Source organism: Lactuca sativa, chromosome 5, assembly GCF_002870075.4.
Source record: "Lactuca sativa cultivar Salinas chromosome 5, Lsat_Salinas_v11, whole genome shotgun sequence".
Classification (NCBI taxonomy): Eukaryota; Viridiplantae; Streptophyta; class Magnoliopsida; order Asterales; family Asteraceae; genus Lactuca; species Lactuca sativa.
Genome location: NC_056627.2, coordinates 242,928,002 through 242,940,192, shown reverse-complemented (window position 1 = coordinate 242,940,192; position 12,191 = coordinate 242,928,002). Strand labels below are relative to the sequence as shown.

General features: G+C 32.7%; 1 protein-coding gene across 1 annotated transcript; it reads left to right on the top strand.

The window, feature by feature from the left end:
- The first annotated feature begins 1,138 nt into the window (after positions 1-1,138).
- Positions 1,139-6,278, top strand: LOC111897966 (probable sulfate transporter 3.5). Its single transcript, XM_023893915.3, has 12 exons — positions 1,139-1,515; positions 1,615-1,822; positions 1,937-2,108; positions 2,679-2,744; positions 3,012-3,125; positions 4,338-4,454; positions 4,645-4,771; positions 4,878-5,164; positions 5,281-5,471; positions 5,564-5,646; positions 5,796-5,872; positions 5,967-6,278. The coding sequence occupies exons 1-12, from the start codon at positions 1,185-1,187 to the stop codon at positions 6,129-6,131; spliced, it is 1,938 nt and encodes a 645-aa protein (XP_023749683.1). The 5' UTR covers positions 1,139-1,184; the 3' UTR covers positions 6,132-6,278.
- Positions 6,279-12,191: the final 5,913 nt, after the last annotated feature.

The following is a 12,191-nucleotide window of genomic DNA, read 5'->3' as shown; positions in this document are numbered from 1 at the left end:
CTTGATTTATTTCAAATATTTTTATAAATTTCGCATTTATCTTCCTTTTATATAATTTTCATTTTCAACTACAATATATATAACTTAGTAGGTGTTCGTCAAAAAATATGATGTAAGAGGAAAATAATATTGAAAATTTGAAAATTTTGAAAATAAATCAAGTTAAGGATTGAAGTTTAAGAACATTATAATGAATATATCAAACAAAACGACGTATTATGGTGAGTTTGGGTACCTAAGCTTATATACCCTTAAGGGTATATTCACTTTTCCCATATATATATACTAGTTGTAAAACCCGTATATTATACGGGTTAATTAAAACATAATGTTAAATATGAGCGATTAAATGAAAAAAAAAATTTGAATTTGAAATATGAAATAAGTGAAAATTATGAAAAAAAAACATGTAAAAAATAAATTAATTAAAATTATATGTTTAATTGTTAGACCCGTGTACTAAACGAGTTTTTATAATAAAATGTTAAATACAAAGGTTTAAAGTGTAAATTTATTTGAAATTAAAATTTCAAATTTCAAATTTGAAATTAATAGTTATTATAGTATGTTTAATTTATGAAAACTAAATTAATGATATAATGAAAATGAATATGAATAATGAAGTAATTGACAAGTGGAAAATAAATATATTTCAAAATTTTGACAAAATGACATGTGGCCAATTAAATGAGAGAATGACAAGTGGCAATAACATTTTTTAGGATATATATATATATATATATATATATATATATATATATATATATATATATATATATATATATATATATATATATATAGACTACTAACTCTTATCCGTTTTTTTGTCTCTAACCAATGCTGTAATTTTTTTTCTTCTAGCAAAGCAGGTAACCCTTTTCGTTTTTTTCTTTATCAGTTTATGTAATACACGATGTACATTAAATTCAAAGAAGTGGAAAAAAGGTCAATACGAAGTCAAAGTTAATCACGTCCTTTTCAACCTCCTTCAAAATAGAATCAAATATCCAATTTCTTTGCATTTATTTTTATTTATTACTCCCAAATTTCTATAAATACCCAATCAACAACCTTCCTTTCCAATACCCCGCTTTCATCTCTCTCTCTCTCTCTCTCTCTCTCTCTCTCTCTCTCTCTCTCTCTCTCTCTCTCTCTCTCTCTCTCTCTCTCTCTCTCTCCATTGAATGGCGCCGGTAGTAGGAGGAGGAGCCGCCGGAGAAACATTCCACAAAGTGAACTTCGCCGCCCCAAGAAGCTTCGCGACGGCGTTCAAGTCGGATTTGAAGGAAACCCTATTCCCAGACGATCCATTCCATGACTTCAAAGGGAAGCCATTGCCGATAAAAGCCAAGAAAGCTTTACAGTATTTCGTTCCTATCTTCGAATGGCTCCCTAAATACACCCGTAAACTTTTCATGTATGATCTTTTAGCCGGAATCACCATTGCCAGCCTCGCCATTCCTCAAGGCATCAGTTACGCTAAACTCGCTAACATTCCCCCCATCATCGGTTTATGTTAGTTTCTTCCCCATTCTTCTTCCTTCTACTTTTTTTGTAACGATTCATGCAAACATAATTTCATGGATTAATTTTGTATCCGTTTTCTGTTAACAGATTCGAGTTTCGTTCCTCCTCTAATCTACTCGGTGTTTGGAAGCTCGAAGCATCTTGCTGTTGGAACAGTAGCTGCTAGTTCATTGATCATAGCTGCAACCATTGAAGCAAAAGTGAACCCAATTGAAAACCCACAACTCTATCTTAATCTAGTCTTTACTGCTACACTCATCTCCGGTGTAACTCAGTTGATTCTTGGTGTTTTCCGGTGAGTTTATGGACTCATAAAGATTCCAATTAATTTGTTATTCTAAGTATAACTAATTCATCTAAATTATATATTAGTTAACTAATGTACTATGATGTAATTAATTAAATATAGGCTTGGAATTTTGGTCGATTTCTTGTCACATTCTACGATCACTGGCTTCATGGGAGGGACAGCAACCCTTATTTGCCTTCAACAATTGAAAGGCATTTTTGGTTTGAAGCATTTTACTACGCATACTGATATGGTATCCGTTATTCGTGTCATCTTGAAGAATAGAAAAGAGGTATAGATATAGTAATATTAATATTAATATATATACAAAACAGATTTATTTTAATTGGAAGAATTATAAACAATATAATTATACGGGACTTATGAAGGCCCCATATATTATTGATTTTTTTGTCAACTGATATATACTTATATGTCCCGCTTCTTTGGATTTACATGTTTGATTTGATAAGAATACGTGACCCGTTTTCTTACTATGTTTGTTGTTACAAACACATGTTAATATCTTGTGTTATAGATGTTTGTGGTTATTCTTGAGTAACACATGCATGTTATGTCAATTTAAGGCTCTTTATTAAAACGATGATAACAATTGAAGTGACAATATAACAATAATTGCAGTAATAATTCACATGTCGTGTTTCGAGTACAAACAATACTCTACGTAACTATCTGAAAACAATTTTCTACTTTTTTTTGGAAGAGTTAACTCAATTACTCAAACACCTACTAATTCTATTCCTAAATATACATATATACACCTTTTCAACATATTTGATACTCCTACGTCATATGCCCTTTGGTATTTTTCTAATTTTCTGTAATTATTATGTTTTTCCAGATAAGATGGGAAAGCACTGTAGTGGGTGTAGTTTTCCTCGTCTTTCTTCAATTCACAAGATTCGTGGTAAGTAATTTTCTAATACCAACGATTTTAATTATACATTTGAAACTCCGTAAATTTTGGTTTGCATCATTTTATGTCATTAATCATGCGAATGGATGTAGTGACAACATACATTCATAGTAAAGAAAAAATAAAAGAGAAGTTATTGCTTCTCTTTTTAGTGCTACAATTTCTTATCACTAAATATGACGTACGCTTGTAATATTAATGACGTGGAATTTTTCTTAATAAAGTTGTTAATACACGATCGCAAAAATGGATTTTCAGAAGCAAAAGAAACCCAAGCTATTTTGGGTGTCAGCAATAGCTCCCATGGTGGTCGTGGTAACAGGATGCGTCTTCGCTTATGTAGCACATGTTGAGAAACATGGAATTGCAATTGTAAGTTTCTTACTCTTATAATCTCCAAAATTTAACAAGATTGATATTAAATAAGTATATAATTTAATTACAATATAGTAACATCTTATTAAAAAGAAATAATTATTTTATGACTTGGATGAAAGTAAATTAAATTGAAGTTATGGAGTTTTTATGATTGAAATCACGTTTAATGTCGTTAACATATGTATTTTTCTATTAATTATCATCATGGTAAAGAGACTATTTACAATAGAATTTTCCTTTTATCAATGAATTTTAACTAAATAAATTGTTTTTTCTTAAAGCTGTATGATTAAAATATATTTAATGTTGTGATTTTGTCAATAAGTCGGATTTGGCAAGAGTTGTCCAATTTTGAAGCGTTACATTTAATTGCTTTACTGTGAACACTTTTACTAGGAAGTCCACATCCACTGATAATTGTTCCCACCAAATTATTATTTTCTTAATTTGTATGCCACCTTTTAGTTAGTTGTCAACCATAGAATTTATTGTGGTATTAATATTACCACTTTTTACACGGATAATATCCGTATTTTTAGAAGAAAAAAAAACATTAATTTGTTCTGTTTATATATTTGTGATGATGATTTTAAGTCTACGGATATAATTAGTCAAGTAATTGAATACCAGAATTTTAAAAAACATCTGTTATTAATCACTAAGATTCAAGATATAATATCATTATATATTTTAACATTTTTCCAATATCTTATTATTTTTATTTTTAATTAAGCAATAATCATTTATAAGAAAATTCTTTTAAACTAGTTGATTAGTGTATTAGATTCCCACTCTTTTAGCATATTAACTTTTGACAAATAGACCATCTGTCGACATTCTGATTTTGTATGTTAGATTTGGATATGCAACCTATAGGTAATCAAAAGCAATTTTTTAAATCCTACAAAAGGTATATTTTAATCTTGACATGCATCCTATATATTACAAGACCACAACATACCTTTCACTTCTTTATGTAAAACCTTTCTTTTTCAATACTTATAGACAACTATATAAGTTCCGATTTCCTACTAACAAAGTAACAAACAAAAAATCTATTAGAAAATATGAGTTCTTTATTAAACAAAAAAATCTGATATTTTTTTCATGATTCATGCGGATTAATTAAAAAGGTTTAATTTTTTTAATGAAAACAAGGTATAATTGATTATATATGGTGAATTAAACAAATTTCGAAAATTGCAGGTGGGTGACTTGAAAAAGGGAATTAATCCTTCCTCCCTCAAAAATTTGGATTTTGATCCCAAATATCTATCAGCACCTATACAAGCAGGACTCGTAACAGCCATGATTGCTCTTGCTGTAAGCACACATATTTATTTTCATAAAAATAACATTACTTATCTAATATAATTAAATATAATAACAAAATTATAACTGTTGTTTTTAGTTTACTAATTCCTCATGAACATTATTATACTTCTAATATTTAAAAGTTATGAGAAAACATTATTTATAAATTATAATAACATTTTGGGTGTGCATGTTTCAGGAAGGAATAGCAATCGGAAGAAGCTTTGCCATAATGGAAAATCAACAAATTGATGGAAACAAAGAGATGATAGCTTTTGGTCTCATGAACATTATTGGATCTTTCACTTCATGCTACTTAACTACAGGTTAATTTTTTCTTCTTCAATCCTTTTATCCAATTTTTTAAAAAAAATAATTACTTTCTCTTAATTATCCTAAACAATACTTTAAAACATCTTTTCTTTACTGCAGGACCATTTTCAAAAACAGCAGTGAATTACAACGCAGGGTGTAAAACACAAATGGCAAATGTAGTTATGTCAATATGCATGATGCTTACATTATTCTTCTTAGCACCCCTCTTTAGTTACACTCCTCTTGTTGCCCTTTCTGCCATTATCATGTCTGCAATGCTTGGTCTTATTGAATATGATAAAGCTTATCATCTTTACAAAACCGATAAATTTGATTTCATCATTTGCATGGCTGCTTTCTTTGGTGTTGCCTTCATTAGCATGGACGTTGGCCTCATGTTATCGGTATATATATATTTATTTCTCTTCTAATAATTCTTGAAACATTTTCTTATTGTTATGCGTAATATGTTACTTATTACGTGAATGAAAAATGGTAATTATTTTTATATATGTTACAGGTGGGTTTAGCGTTATTGAGAGCACTTCTATATGTAGCTAGACCAGCAAGTTCAAAGCTTGGGAACATACCTGACACTAGTGTATATCGAGATATGGAACAATATCCAGGAGCCATTGACATTCCTAAGACTCTAATTTTGCAACTTGGTTCTCCAATTTACTTTGCGAATTCAGGTTACTTGAGGGAAAGGTATAGATTCTATTTGCCATTTTGATAATGTGATTAATATGATATTATCAAAATCTGACCTTTTTTTTGACATGATATGGGATCTTTTGAAGGATTTTGAGATGGGTTAGAGATGAACAGGTCAAGAAAGCTTCTGAAGGAGATGATGTTGAGCATGTTATACTAGATTTTGGAGGTAAGATGCATAAGGTTTTGATCAATTTCTATGAACTTAAGTAAATGTTATAAAATATAGAATCGTCGATGACCAAAATATATATTAAGCAAGACTCTCAACCCGATGTTTAATACAATAATTAATACTTGTTATGCCAATTTATCCAGGTGTCACATCTATTGATATCACGGGAGTTGAAACTCTTGTTGAAATTCGTAGAAGTTTAGAAGTCAGAGATATTAAGGTAATTCGCATATATTAAGTTTATAATATTCTCCAGAATGAAACAAAAGTAATATTTGCTGGTAATAATTCTAAATATATGTTTATATTTGCAGGTTGTCATAGTGAATCCAAGACTCGAGGTCATGGAGAAGTTGATTGTTACGAATTTCATAGACAAAATTGGGAAAGAACGTGTGTTTCTATCTATCGAAGATGCAATTGAAGGGTGCAATTTTTCACTCACACCCCAAAAGGAATGTGGTAGTGAAGAAAGTTGACAATATAAGAAAGCATTTTACTCATTTGTATTGCGAGAATAGGTGAAAAGAAGATGTATTGTATTTATCATCTATGTGGTTAATTGTAAATGCATGAACCGTTGTTGCGATACAAAGTTTGTATGGAAACAAATACTTAGTAAATAATGAGTGCAATGTGTAGTAAATAACAAACAAGAAGATAAACACTATAAAGTAACCAAATATTGGGTGGAAACCTTACAAGAAAAACCACAAGACACTAGACTTTTATTATTAAATAATCGATAGAAGGAAGAAAAGAGAACTGTACACAATTCTTGATGGAGAGGGAGAAGAATAAAAAATGGTTAGAATGATTAAAATAAGTCTATAATTTTAAGCTAAGAAACTAAAATCTTAAAATTATGCAAAAACTTCTAACAAATGGTAATATTCCAAATCCTAAAGACTTGGAAACCAAGCAAACAAATAACTTCCAAAAAGCGATAATTCTACTCACAATTCAACAAACTCCACCTTCACATGCACAAATTCCATCTTCAACAAGAAAACTTCAATCCCCTAAAAAACATTATACAAGTCTCGTGCCATAATTAGTTAATCACCAAGGACTAATTAATCTTGAATATCAAACCTGGACACTACAAAATGGCATCGTCAATTATATTAACAGCACTATCAACTACACTATTAGAAATAGTCCGTTAATAAAATACGAATTACGACATGAGAGGATTTATGATAGACAAAAGAGCATGTGATAAAATAAATGTCATCTTTTGTTAAAACTGAGATATTTATGACACACAAATATGAATGTCGTGAGGTTATGTCATCTTTTGATTATATTTAGGACATAAAGCATGCCATGTTTTAAGGTTATAAAGAAAATTTAAAAATAAAGATACTCTTCTTTTTATATGTCACTCATTTTGAAACGTCATCTTTTAATGTTCTCAAGTATATATTGCATTCATCAGAACCCTAACTAAATCCTTTTTTTGTTTCAAACTTCTCTCCATTTCTCTCTCACGATCGAAGGAACAAACCATAAAATATGTATTAGGGTTTTAATGGTGAAAAGATGTAACTCGATCCTCTCCATTGACCCGCTTCACCAACGTTGCTGAAACTAGTCTTCTTCATCTTTCAAGATCCATCAATTCTCATAAACCATCACTAGAGGATCTTCTCTCAAAAAGCATTTCTCGTCTCCTATGAGGCTTCCATGTTGACTTATCTTTCGATTTAACAACGTCATTAAAGTAACGTCCTCCCTCCTATGGATTACATATAGGTGGTGGCGCACTCAAGGTGTAAGTTTTCTCCTGATTTTACACCACCAACAAGGGTCAAGAATGTCAACATATTACTTTCTATCATGAAATGGATTACGTATGATGCATCCTAATCTTCTCTCGATTTTGATTTTTAATTTTGATTTTATGAAAGAACTTGACTACTTAAACATGTTGCAGAGTTTCCTTCTAAATTATATATGTTTTGTTAAGTAGAACCCTGAGAAGCTCTTAAAAGGATGCATACTACAACTTCATCATGAATGAAAGTTTAGGAACCTTAATTGTTTGTTCTCTCTCCCATTTCTATCGAGGGAGAAGCACAAAAATTGTGTATGTATGTGTATATATATATATATATATATATATATATATATATATATATATATATATATATATAGACACACACACATACACACACACACACTTGCAATGTTCATAGATTTAACAAATAGATATGGAGAATTAGTGGGAGGGAATTGAAAATTTTCTTTACTTATTAATTTAATTTGTGTAAATTATATTGTTGATCAGGACCATAAGCAAGCTAAGCGTCCTAATAATTTGTTCTTGGGCTAGGCTGAGTGTCTTGGTTTCGAGAAAAAGAAACACAAAAATGTATAAACTTGTAATTTTTTACAGGCTCGATTTATGTTGTAGTACACTATAGGTGAAAGAAGTGGAAGAGTTGAACAGGAGGAGGATAACGACGAGTCCAAATCTGCACAATGGCCAGTTTGTGGTGGCAAAGAAGTAATATTTGGTGGTGTTGATGGGTTTGTGAATAACGTTAAAAAGCTTCAGATGAGAGAGATTTGTTCAAAGCGGGATTGTTCTTTATTATGTATGATGCACATGAGATGTTTAGAAATATCCTCTTACATGTTTTGGTTTATCCTTCTGTTATTTCGCATGGTTTCAACTTATTTGATTCTTGATTTAGTTATCGTACAACACAGTTAAATTAATTGCAAAAGAAGATTTATTTGTGTTTTGACACTTTACACTAAATTCATTTCATGTTTCTTTCACAAACGATTGTAAATTTAGGTGTTTTTTTCCCTATGTCGTTTCTCCTTTTCAAGTTTTGTAACGACCCAATTTTCACGTCCAAAAATTTCGTTTTAAGACATTACTTTAAGAGACATTAATAATTAAAACATTGTTTGATCAAACCATGATACAACGTAAACCGTGTCTAAAAGTCAAATCAGACAACCAATCAAAATATCAGAGTATAAATCCCAGAAAATCTCGTAAATGCGGAAACCAGAGAGTGTGTGTGTGACATGCTAATACCGCGCCGGCTTCTTTCCCCTAGCTGAGGAGGTATCTGAAACCAAAACTGAAAACTGTAAGCACAAAGCTTAGTGAGTTCCCCCACCATACCACATACCAAATAATCTCATAACATACATATATCGTCAGGCATATCTGGGTGCCCGACCTTCCCCTTCGGCCCTCTCGACCGGACACTGCCTAGCATATCTGGGTGTCGGCCTCCCCTTCGGTCCTTTCGACCGGATACTGCCTAGCATATCTGGGTGCTGGCCTCCCCTTCGGTCCTATCGACCGGATACTTCGGGGACTATCTCCCCTCTACTGTCACTAGCACATAGCATCATAACATACTAGCACATAACACAACGCAGGCAATACCTAGATGAATATCACAGAGACAAACATCTACGAATAACTCCTACTGGTGGGCCGGCATTGTGGCCGTAGACCCACCGCTATTGGAAGGTAACTCACCTCGAAGTAGCTGTTGATCTGATCGGGAACTGACTGCCTACTGCTGTTGCTGCTGCTCCGGAAATCCTTCGGCTGCAATTCCCACAACATACTCAATCAAACACTGCTCACTGACCTTTGGGTAAAATGACCATTTTACCCCTGACCACGTCCTAAGTCAAAGTCAGAGTCAACTTTCAGTTGACCCGACTCGCCGAGTTGGCTTTCCAACTCGCCGAGTCCCTACCCAAACGACTGCCCTGAATCCCGATCCTACCCGTCGAGTTAGGCGACGACTCAACGAGTTCACCTTCTTAACCAATATTCAAGTCCTTCATCCTACTCGCCGAGTTGTATGAACAACTCGTCGAGTTCATCTTCATCCGACGGACACTCATGCTAAGACTCGCCGAGTTGTATGAACAACTCGCCGAGTCCATTTTCATCCGAAGAACACTTATGCTGAGACTCGCCGAGTTGTATGAACAACTCGCCGAGTCTGTTCTTAATCTAAGGAGATTGCCTTGAACTCGCCGAGTCAGAGCATTGACTCGCCGAGTACCTCCATAGATGAGTTTAGCTTCCGACTCACTGAGTCACACCCCGTGACTCACTGCTCACTCGACACTACGAAAAGGGGGACAAACTCGGAGACCCGCGAACAGACTCGCCGAGTCATATGAACGACTCGCCGAGTCGTTGCCATGCACCCACTAAATACACAGATTTGCTCGATTCCAGTCCATGCCATTCACAGATCTGGACTTCTAGGACACGAATCACACGTAAACTTTCCAACTTTACGTGTGGATATTCACCAATATGGATTTTAGGGCTCAAAATGTCTCAAGAGGGTAGATCTAGGGTGAACAAGCAACATGGGGCTATAAAGCTAACAGATCTGAGCTCCTGAAGCTCAATGTTGCCTAGATCCAGAGGCCAAACATCTTATTACGACATATAATGCACATACAAGCTTGGGGATTTGTCCAAGAAAGACCTAAATGAAGTACTAAGCAAAGAATCATGGGGAAAACGGGTTATACCTCAAAGGAACTGCTGGAAGAACACAATAATGCCTGGATGGCTTCCCTTCTTCTGGATCTACTTCCTTCCTCCTTCAAAACCTTCCAAAAGCACACAACAAAGCTTCAATACTTCAAAGAACAAGCATAAATGAGGGTTGGGAGCTCTGGGGAGAGAATGGGGGCTGGCCTGGGGCGAATAAGTCGCTTAAATAGGGTGCAAACCCCTGAAACTTAGGGTTTCATCCAACAGCTGTGACTCGCCGAGTCCAGGATATGGACTCGCCGAGTCGCCAACTTAAACGTGTCCCGGGTCCCGCATCCACTCGGCGAGTCGGACCTATGACTCGCCGAGTCCAAGGCTAAAAGAAAAGAAATACTCAAATAACATTTACGTACCAGGAACCGGGTGCTACAAGTTTCCTTATTAAATCCATGTCTTATTAAGTATGTGTAGCATTGTAGCATGATATGTTAGCCCAATTAGAAGGACATCATATGTATTCATATTTCCTCTCCCTATTCTAATCTTCCCTAATAAATAAAGATTTTTTGTGATATGTCACATTCTCATTTATTTTGTCATATGGTTATTTTAAATTAATTTATATTCCACATGTCATTTTATGAGTTTTTCATTTTATTCAATTCTAGATAGTATTTAAATGTAATAATAAATGCATATCAATTTTATTAATGAACTTTCCTTCTAATTTCAAAATTATTAAATTAAAGATTCATTAATTTTTTTTATCTAAATTATTTGTTTAAATTTAAAAGGAAAAAAACATTTTAATTTTTATAATTCAATATTTTCTCATTTTTCTGATAAATTCATACTTCTCAAATGTCTAGAATTTTGTATTTAGTTTTTCTTTTAAATAAACTCATGGAATACATGGGTCTCACACCTAGTAAAAGAATATGTTTATTCTCCTTTTGTCATGTGTCACCCTATAACATATCGTAATTAATGTCATATCACTTGTCAACCTATTGATTCTCCATTTCAATTTTTAAATTTTAAATCTCCCTCTCTAATTACATTTAAAATTAATAATATTAGAATAAAAATTAAAATACAGTTAATATAGATTATAATCTATTGGTAGTATTGCACTTATACGAAGTTGATGACCATTTTTATGAAACAATTGTGTTTAGATATTTTTATTTACAGAACATATTATTCAACTTTTTTCCATTATTACTTGCATTTATACGAAGTTCACCATTTTTAGTTAAGTAGAAACCCATATGAAATTTATTTTGATAAATCACATTGGATCATTGATCTAAAATCAGTCCCTCAACAGCTAAAGTAACTGCTTAATCTGTCACCCTCTGTGACTCAAGCCTGTCGCCAAGCCTGAAGCCAAAAGTTATCTTTTCATGCAACCCCTTTAGTTTAGGGCACCAAGGGAATCAAACCAAGTATTTACACAAATTGTAACGAAAGTTGATTTGAACTTATATTATAGCTGAAGAATATTAATATTATTATGACATATATTGAAGTGCTTATATAGTTAATTATATGCATATTTAGATGTAACTAGTCTAGTAGAAGATTGATAAACATTTTCAGGACAAACAATCCTCCGCTATTTTAGTGTAACCCTTGAACAAAAATAACCTTATCATAATAAACCAAACGAGTACATGTGAAAATATCGAAATGATTGAATTTCCATTTAGTATCATACACTTTCAAATACTCGAGAATCAGGGTGTTCTAAGAATTGAACCCATCAACCCATTTGAATACCAGAAAATAAAATACATACTATATTATTGAATTTCTAGCAATATATAACTTGACATTATTATAAAGTTGTGTGTCCCAATCCTTTCATGATCGTATCAAGATCAAGTCCACAACCTATTGAAAAGTGGCTACACTTCACAATCATGTAGGCAACTCCTTTCCATGTATTTGCACATACATTTATCAAAAGAATTATTAAGAAGTTAAACTTCAACCTGGATAACTTGTAGAACCGAACACATACGTGGGATTA

Excerpts from the sequence above, each read along its gene's own strand:
- LOC111897966 (XM_023893915.3), top strand. The coding sequence starts at position 1,185 with ATGGCGCCGGTAGTAGGAGGAGGAGCCGCCGGAGAAACATTCCACAAA. Across the intron at positions 2,109-2,678 it reads TCTTGAAGAATAGAAAAGAG|ATAAGATGGGAAAGCACTGT; the intron begins GTATAGATATAG and ends ATGTTTTTCCAG. Across the intron at positions 4,455-4,644 it reads CAGCCATGATTGCTCTTGCT|GAAGGAATAGCAATCGGAAG; the intron begins GTAAGCACACAT and ends TGCATGTTTCAG.